The sequence below is a fragment of the Sipha flava genome, unplaced genomic scaffold (assembly GCF_003268045.1).
Source record: "Sipha flava isolate LNK unplaced genomic scaffold, YSA_version1 323_pilon_pilon, whole genome shotgun sequence".
Taxonomy (NCBI): Eukaryota; Metazoa; Arthropoda; class Insecta; order Hemiptera; family Aphididae; genus Sipha; species Sipha flava.
This window is the reverse complement of record NW_020273008.1, coordinates 1,161,025-1,184,772: the sequence shown is the minus strand read 5'-3', so window position 1 is coordinate 1,184,772 and position 23,748 is coordinate 1,161,025. Positions and strand designations below refer to the sequence as shown.

General features: G+C 27.2%; 3 protein-coding genes across 4 annotated transcripts; 1 reads left to right on the top strand and 2 right to left on the bottom strand.

Annotated features, from left to right (window-relative positions):
* Positions 1-7,869: 7,869 nt before the first annotated feature.
* Positions 7,870-9,443, bottom strand: LOC112686737 (protein max). Its single transcript, XM_025559147.1, has 2 exons — positions 9,233-9,443; positions 7,870-8,588 (listed from the first exon to the last, which is right to left on the bottom strand). The coding sequence occupies exon 2, from the start codon at positions 8,551-8,553 to the stop codon at positions 8,128-8,130; it is 426 nt and encodes a 141-aa protein (XP_025414932.1). The 5' UTR covers positions 8,554-8,588; positions 9,233-9,443; the 3' UTR covers positions 7,870-8,127.
* Positions 9,444-9,585: 142 nt separating this feature from the next.
* On the top strand, positions 9,586-14,077 carry LOC112686736 (kinesin-like protein KIF23). 2 transcript variants are annotated; one of them, XM_025559146.1, is made up of 15 exons: positions 9,586-9,750; positions 9,891-10,449; positions 10,511-10,663; positions 10,725-10,917; positions 11,367-11,505; positions 11,576-11,784; positions 11,850-11,954; positions 12,008-12,108; positions 12,175-12,314; positions 12,377-12,480; positions 12,546-12,650; positions 12,756-12,902; positions 13,190-13,369; positions 13,443-13,694; positions 13,753-14,077. In XM_025559146.1, the coding sequence occupies exons 2-15, from the start codon at positions 9,896-9,898 to the stop codon at positions 13,963-13,965; spliced, it is 2,595 nt and encodes an 864-aa protein (XP_025414931.1). In that variant the 5' UTR covers positions 9,586-9,750; positions 9,891-9,895; the 3' UTR covers positions 13,966-14,077. The 2 variants fall into 2 exon arrangements, with proteins under 2 accessions (XP_025414931.1, XP_025414929.1); XM_025559144.1 differs by having other exon boundaries at positions 9,586-9,794.
* Positions 14,078-18,011: 3,934 nt separating this feature from the next.
* Positions 18,012-23,576, bottom strand: LOC112686735 (BTB/POZ domain-containing protein 7). Its single transcript, XM_025559143.1, has 11 exons — positions 23,377-23,576; positions 22,634-22,798; positions 21,766-22,551; positions 21,554-21,689; positions 21,326-21,489; positions 21,015-21,241; positions 20,625-20,944; positions 20,237-20,399; positions 19,989-20,167; positions 19,706-19,924; positions 18,012-19,631 (listed from the first exon to the last, which is right to left on the bottom strand). The coding sequence occupies exons 2-11, from the start codon at positions 22,780-22,782 to the stop codon at positions 19,434-19,436; spliced, it is 2,541 nt and encodes an 846-aa protein (XP_025414928.1). The 5' UTR covers positions 22,783-22,798; positions 23,377-23,576; the 3' UTR covers positions 18,012-19,433.
* Positions 23,577-23,748: the final 172 nt, after the last annotated feature.

Here is a 23,748-nt window from a genome sequence, read left to right as displayed (position 1 = left end):
CTAAAAACAAAATGTGATTTAAACATCATGAATAGTATTTTGACTAATTTTATTATTCTTATTGTTATTAAATTGTAAAATTTTAAGTGTTTTCGATGTTTTATATAAAATATCATATTATTATTATTATATTAACTGTAATATTTAAGTAATATTATTTTTTTGTTTAATTATTTTTAATATTGTGATATATACGCCAAAGCATTATTACTAATATATGCATAATAATTGTTTGTTAAACCTATATTCATATTTTAACATGGTTAGAGGCGGATTTATATTGTTAGATATTTATTTTTATTTCAAATACAATTCTTACTATATAATAATATATATTATACTATACAAGATTAACATACTCTTTGATATGTGTAAAATGTCCAAAGCGCACCACCAACATTATAGTAGCGTATAATTACTTATAAATGATGACATATTAATGTGTATATTTATTAGATTTCACGATGTTAAAACGTGTTATTCTTTTCTTGTAATTATATATTATACACTATTAGTTTTAATCAAATTTTAATTAATATATAGTAATATAAATATATATTATATTAAGTTTACACAGTGAATTCGCCAATAACGTTGCGCAACTTCGTGCATATCAATTCCCTCGAAAACATATCAACAATGGAATTTTAACCATATTTTCTTTAAAATATAACTAAATTATATTGATATTGATAAATATTATACATCATATCATAATATTTTAAGCATTTATTAGGTATTTATGTATTATTGTATGTATTAAAAAATGATATAAATATATATTTATATATATACATATAAATATATATATATATATTCAAATTATTAACAAATTGTTTCTTTTTTTAATGAACCTGTTCATTTTGTTGACGAATACATAGTCCATATATTCAATTGGTTAGTCCTGCACAGATGAAATAAGAATAAAATTCAACCTTCGTAGCCATAATTCACTTGGATCTTACCTAGGCCGTACGCATATTCTATATTTAAAGTGAAGAATGGAATAGGGATGCAAAAATTATTTAAACCGAAAGTAGGTATAAATTGTTTTTCTTTATAATTTAATCAAAATATGAAATTTCCAATTTTTAATCAAATTAAAATGTACGTCATCATAGCGTAGATCAGACCGAGCTTCTAATTAATTTGTTTTGTATGCCTTATATTATTATTAGCATAACAATTAAAATTAACTATTATACTAAAGCAATGGTATTCTACGTATAGTCGCTCTTTTCGTATACGACTAGTATTCCCTAACATAATAAACATAACATAATAATATATTATAATGAATTAACCAAATTAACTCGTCCTTCCACTTTACTCTTTAATGATTATATAAAATTAGAAGAGGTACCATATTATAATGGTAGGTAATATCGCCTTGTCCATATAGTAAATATTTTGGTTTCCCAGATATCGATCACTAAAATTGTAGAACCAGGGTTCAAGATCTAGGACCCTAGGATTTAGATATTACATAAATTACATAAACCAATACACAGAGATGGCCATTGAATTTGGACAACAGCAGATGAATTCAGTTAAAAAAGTAAATATTTATTCATCCAATATAGACATAAATTAAATTTACGTATTTAAAATTTTCATATTAAATATTATGTATATATAATCTATAATATGAAACACGATAAGGTAAGATTTTTAAATTTCTCTTTCATTTAATTTCATTCAAGTCTGTCATCACGTTATCATATTGATCATACAACATCGTCACCTCTATCATCACGATTACGCAATACGTATCCACAATTGAAAAAATATTATAATTCACTGAAAATAAATTAAATTTTTTAAATTATTTTTAGTTATTATACTTATTTTTTAACAATAAAAAATAGAAAATAAAAAAAAGGAGATCCCATAAATATATATAAATTTGTTACAGGAAATAAAACAAAGTAGATATATAGAGTATGACATTTGAGGAAGATACTAAGAAGTTAAAGGTATGAGAAGACCAATGACAATGAGCGGTGATGTGATAGGGGAAATCGAGAACCACAAATACTTAGGATCATTTGTACAAAAGGACGGGGGCTTTAGCATTGATATAAAACATAGGATTAAGTGCAGTTGGATGAAATGGAGAGAAGCGTCGGGCGTTTCATGTGATAAGAGAATTCCAATAAGACTAAAAGGTAAATTTTACATGAGTGACCAACTATGTTATATGGTTCAGTGTTGGGTGGTTAATAGGAAAATAAAACAAATTATGAATGTTGCAGATATGAAAATGCTCAAGGATGAATGGAATGACAAAAGAAAATAGAATAAGGAATGAATATGTAAGAGGTATTATTAATGTAACGTCAATAGTGTGGACAAGATGAGAGAAAATAAACTGAGATGATTTGAGTATGTGGTAAAACGAGAGAAAACAAAAGCAGTAAGAGTTGTTATGAAAATGAACATTGGAGGGAAAATAGGAAGAGGAAGACCAAAAAAGAGATGATTGGATACAATTGAGAATGATATGAGAACTGTTGGTGGATGCTGTGCGTAAAGGATATAGAAAATTGAGACGAGTGGAGGTTTAGGACAAGGGTGGTCGACTCCAAATAGTTGAGAGAAAGTCGAAGGAGAAGAAAAAGAAAAAGAGACTTTTTTTTAACACATTGAAATAATATTAAATTTTCGGTATCACGTTTCCAATCATTGTGTTTCTTAGGAGAGGTTATCAATAGACACAGAAATAACATACTTATTCATAGATATTATGTTTATGTAAATTTCATATATGTATATAAATCACATATAAACATAGTATCAGAAAATAGTACCATTATACCGAACACAAAGACCGTCAGCATTATCAAATATAAAGCCATATATATATAGGTCACCCCCACGCATTCAAATAAACATTACATTGTATATGAAGTTAGTCGTTATATGTGCAGCAGTGTACACAAACACTTGGAGAGTGGAAAAGGGAAGAGGAAATAGAGAGAGAGAGAGGGAGAAAGAGAAAGAAAAAGTTCACTTTCAGAGTTCCGAGGAACTAATAAGAGCTAGAACAGCACTAAAGGCAAAAATACTGCTGTTGTAGGGATCATGACAGGTCGAGAAGATGATAATAGTATTACCTTAACAGGCTTTGTACCCCTGTGAGATTTTGTTGACGAAGTAATCGGATTTTAATGAGCTCAAGTTAGACAAAGTACCGATTATAAGTGAGGTGCAAACAGGGGCGGACTGGGTTAATATTTCAGGTCGGGATTTTTTTTTGCCAAGCCAAAATTAACAGGGGACCAACAATTTGGTCATAGGTATGCAAAAAAAAATAATAATGATAAAAAACCATTATTATTTAAAAAATATTTTCAACATTTTATGTTGATATACAAAATTACACATAATATATAAGATATTTTTTTATAGATATAGTGTACACATTTTAATATTATACCTATATATTAAAATTAACTCTTAAAGTAATTCCTTTTTTATATAATTAGGTTTGTTTTCATAACTTCACTAGTTTCCCCAATTTTCTGTCGATAAAATATCATTATACTATATTTTTAATTTCTAAAATATCATCAGGTGATTTAATCTATTATTGTAACGGGCCACCGAGATTTGTCTCGGTGTCCCGCCAGACCAGTCTGCCCCTGGGTGCAAGCAGCAGCTAAGAAAGTAACAGCTATAGTTGAAAGATTATGGTAAATAAAAAATAAGTAATATCGGTAAGCACGAAGAAAAAGCGTTTAGAAAAAAAAGTGGTCTTGTAAATAATAGGTTTTTTTTTAAATCAGCATTTAATTATTTCTAAACGATGCAACCACTTATCTAAGGGTTTATAACCCCCAGTTTGTAAAACGCTGGTCTACAAAATAAATAAATTAATAAAAATATATAAAATAACGAAATATGAGTAACGAATAAAATATAAATGTAAAATTCATTTATTTATTTACATGGTATTTTTTTCGTGAACTTCTTAAAATCTGGTTGCATGATGTTTGAGCATAATTCTGAGAGATAATTATCAGTTTTTTACATTGTAACGATATTTTGACTTGATTATTTTCATTATTGAATAAAACGATTTTCAAAAATATTTATTTTCAAATCATAGTTTTTAATATTTGAGTATTTTAAAATAGAAACATTCTTCCAAAATTCCATATTAAAGTAATGATTGTTTTTTTTTATTGTTTAAAACCTTCATCTTTTAAATGACTAAAAAATGTTTTCGAAATTTGCTTTATTTGTTACAATATGATATTGGACTTCTGTCTTCAATATAATATTAATTAAAAATGAATATTCTAATCCTAATACATATGAACAACCAAAAAATCCAAAAGAGAAACAAGTCGGCTCGGTGAAATACTTAGGACTACACCTAGCATAAGCGCAATTAGGGGGGCTTAGCCCCCCTCATAAATATTCCATGTTATAAATGGCATACCCCATACAGTATATTTAACTCACAACAGTGTCATATACAAAAAAAAGACAAATTGCAGTAAATCCATCTTGGCTCAGAATCTAAAATATATAAATATGGTATATAAGTATATAGAGTAGGGGTAATCTACAGGTTATTTTAAGTTTTGGTAGGAGGGTTGTGGAACCCTCAGATTTTTTACCCTAGTTGCGCCTATGACACCTTGATGAAAAACCAAACTGGAAAGTATACATAAATAAAATAATAAACTAAGGTTATACTTGACTGAAAAAACTGTACCCATATCAACTCACAGCTCAACCCTACGAATGAAATGTTCTCTATTATTATATATGGAAATAATTAGACCACAAATAACCCACACATGCCCAGTATGGACAGCCACCTCAAACAAAAATTAAAAAACTGTAAACTCTCAAAACTAAATTATTATAAATAGCCCTAAAGGACCGGTGATTTATAAGAAATAAACAACTACGAGTGCACAATGATACGGGTCTACCATACCTATCATTATGGATAACATAACAATTTAAAAACTTTCAAGAAAAACAACATAAAACTGAAGAAGCACTCCACTATAAGATGGGAAAAATATCCAAAATTTAAGATCAAAACCATAACTATACCTAAAATAAAATATTCTTCTGGAAACACAAAAAAACCCACCCGGACCCGTAAAACTAATTGTAATTCTAATAACGGACTGAACGTATTGTAATTCATTTGTAAAAATACCAAGTGTATTGAAACAATTTAAATAATTAATAAAAAAAATTTAAAAAATGATGTCGGTAAACTATATCTTTAACTAATTAGAAATCGAAAGTTGAAGAAAACTTTTATTTTTTTATTAAAAACACTGATAAGTTCTAGTAATTGAAAAAATTGAATTAAAGTTATTTTTACCAATAACTATTTAACAAGATCATACTATGGAATATCATTAAGAATATCATCTTTTATATCTTCAAAGTAGTTTTTAAACTAAAGATGTGGTTTTGCACTTGAGCGTAGGTATGTAATTTGGAATTTCTAAAACAACATCCATCATATTTAAAAAAATTAGCAGTTAGGTGTCTTTGGGTTCTATGGATAGTATAATGAATAAGTATACAATATGAGAAATTAGTATCATTTTTTTAGAAGTCCTATTAATTCATTTTTACAATCCACTATACTAGAAACCCCCATCAGTTAAAATGCTCGTCATTCTTTTTTACGAAATTTCAACTTTTCATAGCATTTCATCGAGAACAACCTTAATGTCTATACCCTGAGTAGTTTTTTTTTTAAAGCAATTAGATCCAGCAACTCTTCTTTCACTACTACATTCTTCATAACATAACGAACAAACATGAAAAACTGAGATTTATCTTGAATATCGATAGATTGATCTAAAGCGAGACTAAGAGGCAATTAGAAATGTCAATTTTTTAAATTAATGAAAATATCAAAACTACATTTGAAATACACTTTTCTATTGTATGCCTTGAAGCTGGTACATTTTTTCTGTATGTAAAAGTACAGGTCTTCCCATTCTCATAAGCGATTTGAATATTTACATCTTACCGGACAGATTAATTTTAACCATCCACCTACGCCGAAAACATTGTTCTAGCTTAGCTCGATTAACATTATAACTGTTTTAACGTTAAAACGTTAATTATGTAGCTATTTAACTACTAAGCACTAAGCTACTGACCCCGCCTCCAAAAAAAATTATTTTACAAGGGCACAATCCCAGAAGAAGGTACAACCAGCCTCTGCCCATTCTAATCTGGATACTCTTTTTTCTTCTTCAAATTTACGTTTTACCGCTCTTTTAATGTTTGACATCGTAATTAAACAATAATAAAATGTTACAAATGCTATCAAATACATAATTTCTATAATTATTATAATATTCATTGATATACATTTTCAGAAGGTTAGGATAAGCTCATCTCTAATTGCACAATACGCTCCAGAACCAAGGCTACAAACATTATTTTAACAAATTTTAACTTTTAACCAATCATTTAATACTATTTTACAACTAATTGCAGCAATTTGAGATCATAATGTTAACTAAAATAGTTCAACATTCTAAAATATTAAAATATTAATTCATTATGAACACATACTATAATATCTCAAATACTATTGAAAATAAATTATTTGTAATATGTGAATATTACAAATAATAAGTTTGTTTAAAAAGTTTTGAATCTACTATGAGTATCATTAGAATATTTATTTGAATTGTAGTACATTGAACTAGACAAATAATTTAAAATTTAATTTAGAAAAACTAAAATTATCTTACTTAAAAAGTATTTTAAGAATGAAAAATAATTTTAGAGTTAAATTTTTGGTTTAAAGAATTTTCATTTATAATTTTTGAACTCCTAAAGTGTCAACCAATATAAATCTCATAAATAAATGAAATAATGATTAAATTTAGGGTATTCTTATTTATAGATTATTAAAATACATCAATATATTTTGATTTTTTATTCCATATGATTTTTACAAATAATTAATTAAGCGATTCATAACAAGATTATTAAAAAATTATTGAATAAAAAATAATAGTAAAATCAAACATTGCAAACAAAAAGTGTATAAAATCCATAATACTAAATTTAATGACTGGTTAAAAATTAAAACTTGTTTAAATACTAAATATAAGACATAATATAAAACCAAATTATGTGTATTAAATTGCAATGTTTATTTAAGATATTAATACAATTGTTAAATCTAATACGATCAATAAAATATTACAGCTTGAATGAACTACTTAAAAACTATAATTCAAATATATAGTATGTACAAGGAAAAAAATTTAATGCAACTCAAATGTGTAATACTATTTTAGGAAAACGTTTAAATTTAAAACTAACAGCCTAACAAATATTATTGATAATCCATAATATAAAAGCTTAGATATAAATAAAAAATAACAATAGACAAGAAAAGGTTCACTACACAATCCAATGTATTGTAATTTTAAGTATTTAAAAAAACATCAACAGGCTATTTTATCAAAAAACAATTAAAATAAGTTATTAATCCCATATAAACATTTTTATTTTATCAGATACGGATAAAATCGTAAATAAAAAACATATTAATATTTCGTAAACTAAAATAAAAAATAAAGTAAATAAAACAAAAAATTTATATAAATTAAATTATCATACAAATAATAACAATGTTTTTAATGAAATTAATTATTTGTTCATTTGTAGATAATATTAATTAATACTTATTATATTAAGAAAAACTAAATATAAAATAATAGACATATAATTCTAAATGATTAATAATAATTCAAGTGGTTTTGCAGTGTGAATTAAATTTTTAATTATTTATTTTATTTTAATATATATATTTAATATTGCAGTCATAATAATTATCAAATCATACATTTTATTTGCCACATTTTCTTTAAGTGAATTATAAAGTATGAAAATTCACAATTTGAGTCAATCCTAGTAGTCATTTATTTATATATATATATATATAATTATCTGTCAATACTTTTAATCGCTGTGTTACATAAAAAAATATAACAAATGTAATGATTTCTAATAAATTATTAATTTTTAATGTTGTCCCAGATAATATATTGTTTTATACATTAATCTACTTTTTATATTATTGTTAAATACAAAATCAATAAAAATTAAGACCTAATAACCAAACTTTTGCTTTTTCAGTCTCCTTTTGGATTTTTGTAGTTCACCATCTGAAATATCAGAGTTTTCTGAACCTGAAACATCTAGTGCTAATTCACTAGACTCCATAGCATAGTTTCCAGTAGCTTTGGCTCTCTCTAAAGTTCTTATTTGAGATTCCAAAATATTATTCTGTCGCTTGAGATCATCAATATCTTGTTGGTGAGACACATTTTTACGCCTCATAAACTGTATATAATCAGCAGCTTTTTTTAATATCTGTGCTCGGCTAGCAACTTTTTCACCTTGTAATGATGGAACAGAATCTCTTAAACTTGTAAAACTGTCTTTAATATGGTCACGCCGCTTACGCTCTAACGCATTATGGTGTGCTCGCTTTTCTGCCGTCTCCAATTCAATATCTCGGTCATCATCACTCATCTTAGTTATATGTTTTCAGTTCACTCTCGTACTTTCTGTAAAATGTAAACAAATTTAGTATATTTTATAATGGATATTAAACTGAAAAAACTTCAACTACAAATTTTAACACTTAAATTATAGATTTAAATTAATATCATATATAATATATCACCTAAAATAAAAAAATTAAAAATTAAAAGAAATCAGATTCTGTAATAAGAATAAAATACTTAATGAGTAATAAATTAAAAACGAGATAATATTATTCAAATCAAATGTTTTGAAAGCAATTTTTCTTTAATTGTATAAACAATTTGGAGAAGTAAGAAATTCAATATCTTTACACCAAAATAAAATCTAATACCTAAATAACTGCATACAGAAATTATAATTGAGTACAATAACGGATTTTTAAAAAAAAATTAACCCAAATAAATGTTGTGGTTCTTTCAAACTTTTTGATATCGGTCAAAGAACGGAATAAGTTTATAAATTTCAAGTGTTTGACACATACAATAGATGGGTCAATATTTGTTTTCTTTTCATTGACAAACAGCAATTCTTGGCACAAACGATTTAGCAACACTGTGCTACAACAACATATTAAGCACGCGGTACCCGCCAGTATTAAGCAGTAATATAACGCAGCATTCCTACCGTTGTCATTGAAAAACGAGTATAAAAAATATCCACTCACATGTAATACTGTCTCCAGCGAAACCTTCAAATATATAAGTATAGTGAAACTTCTAATTTACACAATATGAAAACACATGTGAATCGCTGTTGTGGCTGTGAAATAGGAAACCTTTGGTTCAGTATGGCGGCAGTGAAATTTATTTAATAAAAGTTAGAACTATAAAAATTGCAAATTTTAATTTTATTCAACAATGTTCTTATCATTCTAGTCGAAGAGCAACATGATTACCACAATGTGTATCAACAAGAGTCCTGTTACGAGACCGTGGTATCAATGTTTGGTTGTGTTGGCCCTACTGGTGGTGTACATTTCGCATTTATGTCTAAACGATTCGTTGTTCACACTGATCAAAGAACCCCAATAACTGCCGACTGAACTGGCCTTGCCCGTCCAAATAGTGATACGTTTAACGGTCGTTTTTTCTGTTGAATTTCATGTTAATCGTATCGTTGATTCAAAAATAGCAAACAATAATAAATGCAAATTTTACTAGTTCGTTGATGACCGTTACCAAAGTAAGAACTCATTATGAACATTTTTATTCCTTATGCGAAAACAGGTTTCCGATTTTCTTAACTGATTTAATACATAAATAAATATCATCAACGTATTTAAAATCATGTTCTTGTGATTTAAAGATTATAAACTGTTGCAGATACAATGAAGAGAGTTGGAAATCAACCAGTCAAGGTCCAAAAAAAATCTAAAGCTGATGATGAAGCTAGAGATCCTATCCAAGTTTATTGTCGGATTCGTCCAGTTTCATCTTATGTGGAATCGCCTTGCATCAAGGTTGTATCTGACACTGAATTACAAGTGTATTGTCCACCAGATGAAAGAGGAATATCAAAAGAAGGGCAGTTCACCTACAAAAAAATATTTACCGATTATGAAACCCAAGAAGTGGTCTTTCAAGACTTAGGATTACCTCTTATAGAACAACTTTTATTGGGAAAAAGCAGTTTAATATTTGCTTATGGAATATCAGGTAGTGGGAAGTCCTATACAATGACTGGTAACCAAGAAGATGGAGGTATTGTTGGCAGATGCTTTGATGTTATTTTCAACTCTATTCGAGATTACCAGGCTAGAAGATTTACTTTTAAGCCTGATAAACTTAATGGGTTTGATGTATTCAGTATGGAAGATGCTATGATTTTTAAAGCTGAAGATTTCAAAAATAATGTAAGAAATCCTCCAAAAACACCAAAGAGGTAATTAAATAAATGAAAATACATTTCCTTAACATGTATAAATTTTTTACTATATTTTCAGAAAAGATGGAGAGACAGATCGTATACCATTTGATTATAAAATTATAGATATAGAACAAGATGTAGCTTATTCTGTTTTTATAAGTTATGTGGAAATATATCATAACTATGTTTATGATCTTTTAGAAGATGTTTCTGATGGTGAAATAAGACGGTAAATAAAAAAAAATTAATTATTTCTTATACATTTTAATTTGTGTTTTAATATTTCATAGAAACAGTAAAATAATACGAGAAGATGCAACTGGCAATATGTATGTTCATGGTGTTAATGAACAAGAAGTTTATAATGCAGATGAAGCTTTTGATTGGTTGAAAAAAGGTCAACTTAGGAAACGTACAGCACCAACTTTTTTAAATATGGATTCCAGTCGTAGTCATACAGTTTTTACTATTAGAGTTGTACAAGTAAATAAATAAATGTTTACTCTCATCTTCATAATTATTCCTATTAAACAATGATTTTTCACCGAGAACAAAATATAAATTTTAATATATTAATTAATATTGTAAAGAGTATTTTAATTTAAAAATCATTCTAGGTATGAATATATTTGAAATTATCTAGAAACTATAATAAATATTTTTGTTAAAGTTATAAATAAACAAGTAATGTTATTAATTTTTATATTCGAGGGCTAAAAAAAATTAGAGGAATATTAATAATGTAAAATGGTCTAGGATAATAATAAATGAAAGAAATAGCTTTTCTTATTTATTGTGACACTTTAGTGTACTAAATACAAATTGGTAAAAATTTTCTTTTATGGAATCTGTTGCATTATACATTAATATTTACTATTTTCTAATTTCTATTAATTTGTGTTTGAATGTAAAAATAATAAATATTGTATTAGGCGCCTTTGGATACTGATGGTGTAAATATAATTCAAGATAAAAAGTATACAGTAGTGAGTCAACTATCACTAGTCGATCTAGCTGGAAGTGAACGAGCTGGAAAGGCAAAGACCACTGGTCAGCGACTTCAGGAAGCTGGTTAGTTTTTTTTTTTATTATTATTATTATATCGATTACATCTTATTTTTTATCTTAATTTTTTTTACAGGAGAAATAAATAAATCTTTGTCGAATTTGAAACAATGTCTTAAAATATTGTATGAAAATCAGTCATCTAGCAATTTAAGAAATATTGCAGAGAAGATACCTTATAGAACATCACGTCTTACACATTTATTTAAAAGTTTCTTTGAAGGTTCTGGTTCAATTAGAATGCTTATTTGCATAAACCCTCTATCTGATTATGCAGAACTTTTGGTAACTATAAATTCGATTTACCATTTAATCAATTATTCATTCATTTATCGTGTTACTGTTTGAAGCCTGTGCTGCAATTTGGTGAAATGTCTGGAAGTGTCCAAGTGAAACGAATGACACCGTTGCGTATGGATTTAGGTTTGACTCCAGGGCGAAGAAAAGTTGTTGATGTAAGTGTTGCTGTAAATTGTAGTTAATGAAATCTGATATAAATATGATTTAGATTCAATCTGTGAACCGAATTCCTTGTGTATTAGAAGAAAATACTAGAGGCCAAATGGAAAAAAAAAAATCTTATGATGTAAAAGAAAACTGCTTCTCAAAGTAATTTTTATCAATGACCTTTTTTTAAAGAGATAGTTTTAATTATCCTGCTCATATGTCTATTAGTTACTTGAATTTGGGGCCACCATTGCCAGAGTTAGTGGGTGATGATTTACTTGATGAAGAAAAGAGACAAGAATTAATTATTGCTCTTGATCAGAGAATAAAAAAAAAGGACGAACTTCGTGAAATATTGATTAATCAAAGTATAAAATGAATTTAAAATGCTTGTTAACATGTCAAAAAATTATTATTTTATATTTTCTAGGTAATGATATTCGGTCACAGTTAGTGTTTTTAGAAACCAATTTTGCTGGTGCTAAACAAGAAATAAATTCATTGCAAATTCTTAGGGACCAAGATACTAATAAAGTATTTATAACCATTAACTGATTGTGATTAATCATTATTATTAAATTACAATATTTTTTTTATAGATTAAGCAATATCAAAATAAAGCACTTCTACTGGAAAATGAAATGGTGTCATTAAAAAGAAAATTAGAATCACTAGATAGTGAAAACAAAAGACTAAAATCAGATGTAAGTCCAAAATTACACTAATCATATAACAGTTTTTAAAAAATCTAAATTTCTTTATTTATACATTGTACTTTAGTTTTGTTAAATATGTTTATAATTTTCTAGTTGAATGCAAAAGAAAACATGTTAAATCAAGTATCTGTTGATAAAGATCTATTAAAACAAAAGTACAATACAAAAATTGTTAAAAAACAAGAGCAACTATCTAGAGATTTCAAGGATAAATGGAAAATACAAGAAAATGAGTTTGAAGTTTGTACATTTTAATTTTTTTCTAATGTTTATTATTTAAAATTCTAAAATTTGAAGACCATTTTATTTAAAGATTTAAGAACAAAAATTAATCTACCTTAAGAATTATTTCCAATCAATTAGCATACATTTATAAACCAACAGTTCTTTGCTGTTTCAAATTTTAATTAAAAATTGTTCAAAACTTTATTTTACTAACCTTGAGTACTAGGTTTAGGTATATAGATTTTACAATATAATATTTTTATCTTTGGCTAGTAGTTAAGTAATACAATTTTGATATTTAGGCTAAACTACAAGAAAAGAAACGCAAACTTAGACATATCAAGAATATTGTAGAAAGTACAGAGAGTATTCCAGGTCATTTTTCTAGGCGTCCTGTTAAAAGAACCTTATCTGATGAAAGTTTAAATAAACTAGAACCTGTTGTAAATGATGCTAAACCTACAGATTTTAAAGCAAATGAGGTAAGAAAATATACTAAATTTTAAGAGTTATATACTGAAAAGTTGTTTACATTGTGAAATATTTAATATTTAGCAATCAGAAACCGTATTAAGGCATTTACGTTCAAGGAGGTCAAAGTCATGTGATCCACATGAGCGTTGGATTGAGCACAAACCTCCAGTGCCTACTCCACTACAAACTATTATGCAACCCAAGATGAAGAAACGTAAGTCTGTTACTAAATTAACAGATGCCAAGACTGTATCGAACAATGGTGCATCAAAATATTGTTTGTTGACTCAAGGATCCAATGAACAAGGCATTCCAGAAGCTAAATTATATAAAGTACATATATTTTAATAAAATCGTTCTAAAAAACATCATTAACTTTGGTCGTTTATAGGCTGATATAATACAAACCATGGGTGGAGGTGCACAGGTTGTATTCAATGATGTTGAAACATTAAAACAAGATTCACCATTAGGTGGCTCTCCTGTGAAAAGTCGTATCCAAGCATACAACAATGAAGTACGAGCTCACGGTGGTGATACAGATGATGTACAAGCAAAATGTTATGGTATACAAGGTGGGTACACTCCTGTTTCAAGAAAATAGATTTTTTTTTCTTTTATATATTATATATGTGATTGTACAATTTACACCATGTTAATTGATTTTTTTTATTATTATTATATACAATTTAAAATAATTTCTAACGGTAACTTATACTAGAAATACATTTTTTTATTGTTAACAGTATGTTTGTAATATTAATTGTAAATAATCTAATTTTTTTAATGAATTGTACATTATATAATTTTTTAAAGTATGCAATATTAACACATTTGTACGAGTATAAATACAAATTATTTAACAGCAGTATTCAAACTTTTAATTACACAATGTATTGTTAAATTCTCTATAAAATGTGCCTATCACGAACTAACAATATTATATTTAGCACAGTGTTTTCCTTACTAATAAGACATTTGATTTATAAATTATATTTTTGTAAATACTGTTATGACAAAATTAAACAAATTAGCTTCAGATTTGTAATAAGACGATGATCATTTACCATTTAGGGTTCATAATGTTATGCATTTATTTATCATTTTTTTTTCGTCTAAATATTAGATATAAGTAAAAAAAAATTAACTCTTTATAATTAAATATAATAAAGGGTGTTACTGCTTGTGGATTTAGATACATCCCCATTGGATTTCAATTTTCAATTAAAACACTTAACTGATTGAATGATGTAGCAACTTGCTGATAGGTATCTGTAAACATATAATTAAGCACCATTGCATAATCAGTATAAATACAAGTGATTGATTAAGTTGGCCTTGTAATTTTTTTAAAAAAAATGTTTCATTTACGATAAATATGAATCAGTGGTTACCAAATAGTAAGAATCTGTAATCACGACTAACTCTCCTAATAGTATATTCTCGCCCAGTTTACGACTCCGTGTGAACCCGACTTTAGGTAATTTGTTGAATCTGTTGAAGGCGTGAATGCTACTTTATTCGAAGCCATAGGCTAATTAAAAAATTTTGTGTTTAAAAAATTCTATTTCATTACGTAACTCGAAGTGAATTTTTATTCCCCTTCAACTTTGAGTTATCGTGACTCGACTGTACTAACTTTTAATTTTTGTTTAATTATGAAAAAAAAAAGTTTACTATTTATCTTAATTTTACATTTTTTTTTTTGTAATAATATAAACAAAGATTGAACTCAAAACTTACAAAATAAAAAAAATGATTATTTGATTTAACACAACTTTACATCAAACATTATTTCAATTACCTTTTACAATTTAATTATGAGTTTCTTAAATTAGTTATTGCGTTGATTTTTGAACATTATGAGACAAGTGAATCTTTTCTTTTTTCTTCATAATCTCGTCCAAGTTCGGCTACATCAGGCTTTATTGTAAGGTGCAGTAGGACACTAATTGTGCATTAGGAACAATAAAATGTGCTGTAGAATTAACGAACATGTGCACTTTATTATTATAAACATGACGAATTGTTTGAATATTATGTTAGTGAAACCGATATTGGCTACTTCCACGTCTTTAGATTCATTATCTGCTTCATCAAAATCAATAAAATGAGTGTGGAGAGTGTATGGCGAAGCCTTCTTGTAACATATATTTTATTTGTGCAGTTGGAAAAAATCATTACAGTAAAGCCTGGGCTACATGCTTGATATTTTCACACTTAACTCTGCGTCAATATTAAGTCTATTATGATATTTGTTTTTCATGTAACAGTAGGTAAAAAAAAATACCTCTGGACAAATTTAAAATTAAAAACACCTGTCGTTCTTTTTCAATGTCTTCAGAACACGATTAATTAACGATAATTACTTTTATTGCGAGTATTTGATGTTATCACATTTATATGTTGTGCAAAATAAAGCTTCAATAGTTCAAAATATAGCCAGAATTTCTTATACGATTATGAATTTAATTATTAAAAATAACTACAGTACTGCACAACCTTGGGCCACCAAATTGTTACCACTGATTTAAACCAAAATATATTTATTTTTTATTTTTGTTATTATTATGCCTTTGTTAATAAACATTACAGCAAAAAATAAAATAATAATGTATTATGCATTAATGCAGATAATGAACACAAAATAGATAACTTATGTATATTATGTACCTATATATAATTATAAGTTTATGAGGATTGTTGATGACATTTTATCAATTATTATATTAAATATATTAATAACTGATCAACCTAGTAAAGTGATTTAAATTTTCAATACTGATATAAATTCATTATTATGTCTTAGATCAATCGGTCCACTTTTTAAAATATAATTGAATTTTACATATACAGGGCCGGCTCAAGGTATAGGCGAGATAGGCACCTGCTTAGAGCGGCACTTTAGTAGGAGCAGCATTTTCAAAATTGAACCGAACATTTATTTAGTTCTATTGGTGTTTTATAAGAAAAATATTTAAATTAATTCATTCGTAAAAACCACTTACATAATATAATAAAATAATATTGTCTAAAGTTATTATATTATTTTATATTACGGCCTATGCTGGGCGTTTTCAATTATTCAAAAAATTAAACAACCACATATCCGATAGTCGCGGTAGTGATGGGTTTTGAGTAATAGAAATAGAAATTATTTTTTGATCTTTTTACATAAAATTTTATCCATAAAATTAAAAATTAAAAAAAATTTTAAGTAGATATTTCACATAAAAAATAGGGGAAGGGGCTAAGTTAAAATAAGAGCTCAATTTTTTTTTTAGAGGCGTCAAAATTTGATATTGCCTAGTGCACTATTTATGCTTGGGCCGGCCTTGTACATATATATATATATTAAATTTTATAAACATCGCAATTAAATTTCCAAAACAAATATTTTTCACATTTTGAATTACTGATATAATTTTCTATTATTACTTACATTAAATACAGATGATTTAGAAATGGGTTGTAGTATATTATCACTTGTGTAAAATATTAACTAGAACATACTGGGCTTTCAAATTGATTATCACTGAGAAGTGAAAAGATAACAATGAAGTAAATTATTTTATTAGATTAAACTAATTAATTATAACTGATTTACAAAATATTATCATATTTATCTGTAATACCTAAATTTTAACTAAAAATGTAATTTTTTTTCCGAGCTTCAAGATCCAGTATTCAATCAAAATTGACTCAGTATCCATATGATGTAGAGTATACATTAAAAAAAAATACAATTATTTGATGTATACATATTTTAATCACAAAAAACAAAATTATTGTAACTAACATCAAGTATCAACAGAACACGTTTGTACAACACACACGATATTGATTTCATTTTTATTATTATATAATATAATTATAGAAAGTTTTTAACTAAAACTCTCTTTAAATATTTTGGTTATCGACTTTGATTGAATTTAAAACTATTATCAAATCAAAACGTATACTGTATTTAAGTACAATAATAAAAAAAAATAATGATAAATTAAATAAAGGCTGTTCTATAATATATTCTGTTTTTATAATATACAATATCGTACGTAAATGTACAATAAAGTCATAGTTTATAACAAATTAAATACTAGTGTAATTTGAAATACATATACATAATATATAACACGACTATAGTCATCATAATAATATGACTATGTTAACACCCGTGGTTTGAGAAGTAAATTAACAATAGATGTCACAAGCAATTATAATAATATAAAGCCAGTTTTCATAGAAAACGACAGACTAGAATCACAGACCGGCAAGGAAAATCGAATGTCTAAAGATAATATACATAATACATTAAAATTTATAAATATGTTTATAATAATATAATATAAATATATAACTAATTTTTTATTTGTAACTTATTTCATTTAGTTGAATTGATTTATAAATTATAAATGGGGTCGTTTTGGTCCCTATTAAGTGAAATTTAATTAGATACATTTTTTTTTCGTTTTCGGTACAATTTGAAATGCGAATAACGATCAATTTATTTTGAGAGCAATAGTATTATTACATAATTTTCTCTGACAATGAAAAAAAAGTAAAATAGGTAAACATCTTCACATATTTATATTATAATATTAACAAAGAGAAAAACTGTTGGACTTGACCAAAAATAAATAGATTACTCTAGGTATTAAAGAATTAATGAGATAAATTATAATATATATATTTACATATAATTTGTTTTGAAATAAATGTCCAGGGCATACAAGATCGGCTTTCAATCAAAATGTTTTTTTTTTTTTTGTTTATAATTCGGATTCCATTACATAGCTGAGACTTAATTTTAGGAATAATGTTTCCAAATTACGACCACCTTGTTTACAAATACAAAAAAAAAAATTCAATTAAAACCCAATACATATGCCGCCTCACCATAACTATTTACTGGGACATTATTTTAAAACATTTATGCATAAAAATATATAAATTTCAGGATTTTAATCAGGTACAATATAGAAAAAGAAAATAGGTAAACAACTTGTTTCATTAATAAATTATTCGGCTATATATTTATAAATTTAAAGATACATCAATGCCTGTTTTATTGCAACATACCCAAAAATCTAATACTAAATGCTCTTCGCTGTGTGTAGAAACACAGTTTATAACATATGTACAATGCGGTTGGCAAGAATAATCATGTACAGCAACGAGCGTCATATTATTTTATTTTAATAAAGATATATTTTTACAATACTGTTGAATAGACACATAGTGTTGGAATAAACAAAAAAGATGAAGACATTTCCCTTAGTATAAGTAGAAGAAAAAAAACTAATACAATAAAGAGAAAACATTTTGCTCAGGAAGAAAATCTTTAGTGTACTTTGTTAAATGAATACTTGCCACTAACCAACACTGATAAAATCAAGAGTAATAAATCTATGTAATCAACTTAACAGTTATATAGATAAAATTTCAGTAAACTTAGCAGCCAAAACATTTACAAGACATAAGAATCACAATAATAATTTATTAGTTAAAAAAAATTAACCAAATAAGAAACAAAATGGAAATGATTAAACTCAAAAATAGTAAAAGCTTCATTGTTCAGTCAAAAGATTTTTAAACTAATAACTAATAAAATGATTGATAGGTTATTCATTTAAAACAACAATGACTATAATAATAATAATAATAATAATAATACTTATTTGAATTGTGCTGCTCATATTTAAGAAGGAAGTAATGATATATTTGAGCATGATAAAATTTGAGAATCAGCAGTTGATGAAATGTATACATAAAAAACTTAATAAAACATTGTCAAATAATTGACTAATACTTGTCCTTGTTTTTGCAAACAACTAAAAAAACAATTGAATCCAATAATGAAAAAAGAAAAAAAAATAATATTGCACAAGAAATGAATATAATGGTAACAGAAAATTGTAAATTTCCAAAGTACGACTGAATTTCTAAAACGAAACTCCTAAAAAGTAGAGTCCTGCTTTTGTTTTTCAATAGCCTATGTACGATTATTAATTATGTGGAACTCTATATACTAATAACAAAGCATCTTACAAATTACTCTACATTTAGCATGCTCTAAATGAAATGTTTAGGAGGAGGTGGCGTTTTATAAGGTGACTGATTAGGTGAACTGTCACCCAGATCCAATCTCAACTCAGTTTCAGTGCCCAAAATTGGACAAATGTTCAACTGATCTAAAGAAAGTGATACAGCTGCAACATCTGGCATTATTATCTGTTCACCTCGGCCATCAAAATCATCTTCATCTTCATACTAGTAAATTCACCAGTAAATATTAAAATGAGAAAAAAAAAACCAAAAAATTATATTATAATTTAAAAACTCACTCTCATATTATTAGTATATCGTAATGATGAAGCCATATCATTTACAACGTAAGGTCTATGTGGTTTTCTTAATTTGTGTTGCGCATACACAGATGGTAAGGTACTAGTTCCTAAACCTTTTCGTTTTTCTTTTCTTGTACGACTACTTCGAGATCTTGAACTTTCTTTTGGTTTTTCATCAGGGCCACCACCACAATAACAAACCGAACTAGCTGCTTTCTAAAAGTTATTATGCATTTAAAACACAAAACATTTTAAAATTACACTTAAGTATTCATATTACCTCTAAAAGATAAGCTACAGGATCAGGTAAATTAAACTCTCGAACAACTCTTAATCTGATTTGATGATTAATTTCTTGTCGATTAGATAATGGCAGTGATATAGCACGCTGACAACCTGGGGCAGATCTCAGTTTTTGATCACGTTTAACCATTGCATTCATTGTTGCTGCATCTGGTGCTATATAATATAAAATATATTCACGTTTTAAGAAATAAATCAACAGTAAAAAAAAAATTATTTTCATACTAGGTATTGAAGCGGTCAACACATCAAGGGATGAAAGACCATATGATGATGGAGTTGGTTTTTCTTCGATCATATACAAAGTATCAGGTATACCATCAGGCATATATCTAGTTCGTCGAACAAGTTCCTCATCCTCTCTTAACATTTGATCTTCAAATAATGACTAAAGCAAATCATTTTAAATACAATTTTATTTAAATTAAATTGTGTTATAGTTTGTTAGTCCCATAATAATAATTTATATTATATTATATTTTAGAAAATAAATAATTTTTCATTTAATTTTAATTGTTATTAAATTTGAAATAATAATAGTTATTAAAATTTATAATACTCAAAATAAAATTTTAGTAAATAAATTAAAAACATAATTTAGTTCAAAACTTACTTTAATTTCATCATAGTATGGAATAAATAGCCTAGGTCTCACATAAAGCCCCGATGGATGTCTAATCCAAGCATTGATTCGGGACATGTGGTGAGACAATATTGGTGAATCATTTCCAATCATATGACTTGGTGGTGAACTTACTAAACCTCTTCTAATTGCTTGTGTTAATGTTTCATGTTCTGTAGGGATAACATGATCCATACGTACCAAAGGTAAGAGTTCAGATAATATTTCTCGAAGTTCTACATCACTCAAATCTCGTTTTTTCACACCTTTCCTGCTTACAGAATGTGTTGTTTGACTCACCAAATTCGGCTCTGAAATAAAATAAATAAATGATAAATAAACAATTAAATTAAATTCATTAAAATTTCAATAATATCATACCTCTATCTTCCATACGTTTTATCAATTCATGTTCCCCCCATTTCAGAACAGCTTGTAAGACTTCAAGCTCACTTGCTTGTAAAAAATTACTCTTTAAACAGTCTATAAGATGAGCTTTATCAAGTTGAAACAACACAAGACTATTGGCAACTTGAGAAAATTCCTCACGTAAAAAATGCTTAGCTTGCCGATGAACCCATGCTGACCCGTGCGGTAAACTTCCCCACCTGTACACAATTTATTATTTTATTCAGATTTAAACAAAAATATTTAACATGATATTATTCAAATTATTAACACTAATTAATTACCGAAGTACTCCTGGAAGTGATTCAAGTGTAAGCCATTCTAAGATAAGATCTTCACAACCTTGGGATACAATTTCCAACTCTAGAAAACGACCAATTTGATATAATTCCATAGCTTCATCTAATGGACTAGGTCTAACACGTCCAGTATTTGTTAGAGCTTCAACCTAAAGTAAACAACCTTAAGTATTTCTAGTTGCATATTATTTTAAGAATTTGTTTAATAATTACTTCACTTAAACTGCCAGCAGAAGAACCACATCCAGAACCTCTTAATATCAGAGACAAGTCAACTGTGTCTAAATAAATGGCATGTAAAAGTACTCTTGCATATCGTTTTGGAATAACTGATTCGTCTAATACTATTCTGTAATGTTTGAAAGTAAATAATTAGATTTATAATTAAAAAATTATTGATAAACATAATCAACTCCAGTACAAACCTTGTAGGAATATGTAAAGCTCTTTCAGTATGTTCTTCTCCAGATTTAGTTCTTCGTTGTATAAGATTTCTAAAAAATGGTGACCTAGCACTAAGTATAGATTTATGGCATGGCAGTTCCAATTTTGGTTGAAAACCATATTCAGATCCAGTAGATTCTGGTCTTCGATCTGAATATCCTTCTGGAATGAACACCAATGCAGCATCTGCATAGTCACCAGTTTCTAATAGGTATCTTAAATCATTTTCTAATACATTTGGTGTGCCCAGTTCATCACCAAGTCTCCTTAATAAAGCTAAATCTATATTCCCATCTCTAGGAGCTATATCGCCTGTGTATAGGAAACATAGCAATGCTGAAAACATATCTACATCAACACCAGGGGTTCTCAAATCTAAACAAATGCGTGCTCCATAACCAGGGCAACCCAATAGCAATTCACGAAAATATGGACACCGAGCTGATAATATTGCTCTATGTACTGGGAAACAAACACCACGGAAAATGAGATCAACATCGGTACAATATTTATGATCATATAGAGTAGACAAGTCTTGTTTAAATGTAGCAGCTGGAGGTCTTGCTAGTTCTGCTTGTACAGACAAATCTTTAAGGGCAGCTAATGCTTCATATTCTTCAAGCAAAGCAGTAACTTCAGCTGGTGACCAGTCGGAAATCAACTCTCTAATGATGCGACTATGATTGCACACCTTGGAATACCGGCGACGCTTTATAAGCTTTTTTCGCAAAGTAGCAAAACCAGACATACGCATTTTACGTCTCTCCCTAAAGATATGAATATAATATTAATAGAATTTTAAAATATTCGAGATAGTAATTATATTTTAAAAAATAAATGGAACATTACTTTATTACAACTCCTGGATAATTTTGAACGTCCAAATTTGGATATTCATTAGAAGAAACCCCAGCACCCATACTGTCTTCCGGCCAAAATCTTTTCGTCATCCCATCATATGACCATACACAAGATAATAGTGCGAAACATACATTCATCACATAGCTATTTGCTCTGAAAATATGAAAATTATAAACATAAGCTATACAAAAAAATCAATTAATGAATCTACAATTTCTTAATAAAATATTAAGACAATCATTAAAAATGTTTGGTACAATTATGATAATAATGCATTGAAATAAAATATAAGATTTAAAGAGATAATTTTAACTAACTACTAGGGTTAAAACTATGCAAGTTATATATAAAAATAGAACATTTAATAAAATGAACTAGTGTTAAGTAAATGTAACTACATGTACCCTTATTTGTTATAAATATAGATATTTCTCCAATATCAAATGTTGTAAATAAGATCTAAGCAATTACAAAATCGTCACAGTAAATAAATAAAAACAACACAGTTGACAAAATCTTATTAATAAAATTGGGTCACACCAATTAGTTATGATAAATAAGAAGCCACTGCCAGCAATAATCAAATGAAATCGAACTACTGTGATACGCAGATAAAATTGAGTTCTTAATATACAGAATATAATTGAATGGTAAACATTGAAAAACCAATAAAACCAATAAGCTTTGTTCGAATAAGATCTAATGTCTAACAACATAACTTAGCTACTTACATTGTACAAACGTTTCTTGACCCGCATTCTCGTGATCTTCGATATGATGATCTGTACTGCGTGTACACTGGGTCCAAGTCTAAATCAACATTTTGAAGTAGCTATCTAAGAGAAATTTCAAAAACGAAACGAAATCTGAGATGTATAATATTTGGAATATATATTCAGCTAAGAAGATATTTTGTTCATATTACTATTGATAAAAAAAAAAACATCAACACGCCTACAAAAATGGCTACAACGTCTTTGGAAATTATTTTCCCAATAGGAAAAAAAAAATACAAGAACACAAAATCTTCAGATAGTAAATTAAGAATTTCCCAGACGTGGAAGCACGGTATTACATTTTCACGGTTTTTCGTTTACAATTTC

Bases quoted from the DNA above. Each gene is read 5' to 3' on its own strand.
- LOC112686737 (XM_025559147.1), bottom strand. From the start codon at position 8,553: ATGAGTGATGATGACCGAGATATTGAATTGGAGACGGCAGAAAAGCGA.
- LOC112686736 (XM_025559144.1), top strand. From the start codon at position 9,764: ATGAACATTTTTATTCCTTATGCGAAAACAG. The intron at 9,795-9,890 runs GTTTCCGATTTT...AAACTGTTGCAG, and splicing joins TATTCCTTATGCGAAAACAG to ATACAATGAAGAGAGTTGGA. The intron at 10,450-10,510 runs GTAATTAAATAA...CTATATTTTCAG, and splicing joins CCTCCAAAAACACCAAAGAG to AAAAGATGGAGAGACAGATC.
- LOC112686735 (XM_025559143.1), bottom strand. From the start codon at position 22,782: ATGAATGTATGTTTCGCACTATTATCTTGTGTATGGTCATATGATGGG. The intron at 22,552-22,633 runs GTAATGTTCCAT...TCATATCTTTAG, and splicing joins TATCCAGGAGTTGTAATAAA to GGAGAGACGTAAAATGCGTA. The intron at 20,168-20,236 runs GTATGAAAATAA...TATATTATATAG, and splicing joins GTTGACCGCTTCAATACCTA to CACCAGATGCAGCAACAATG.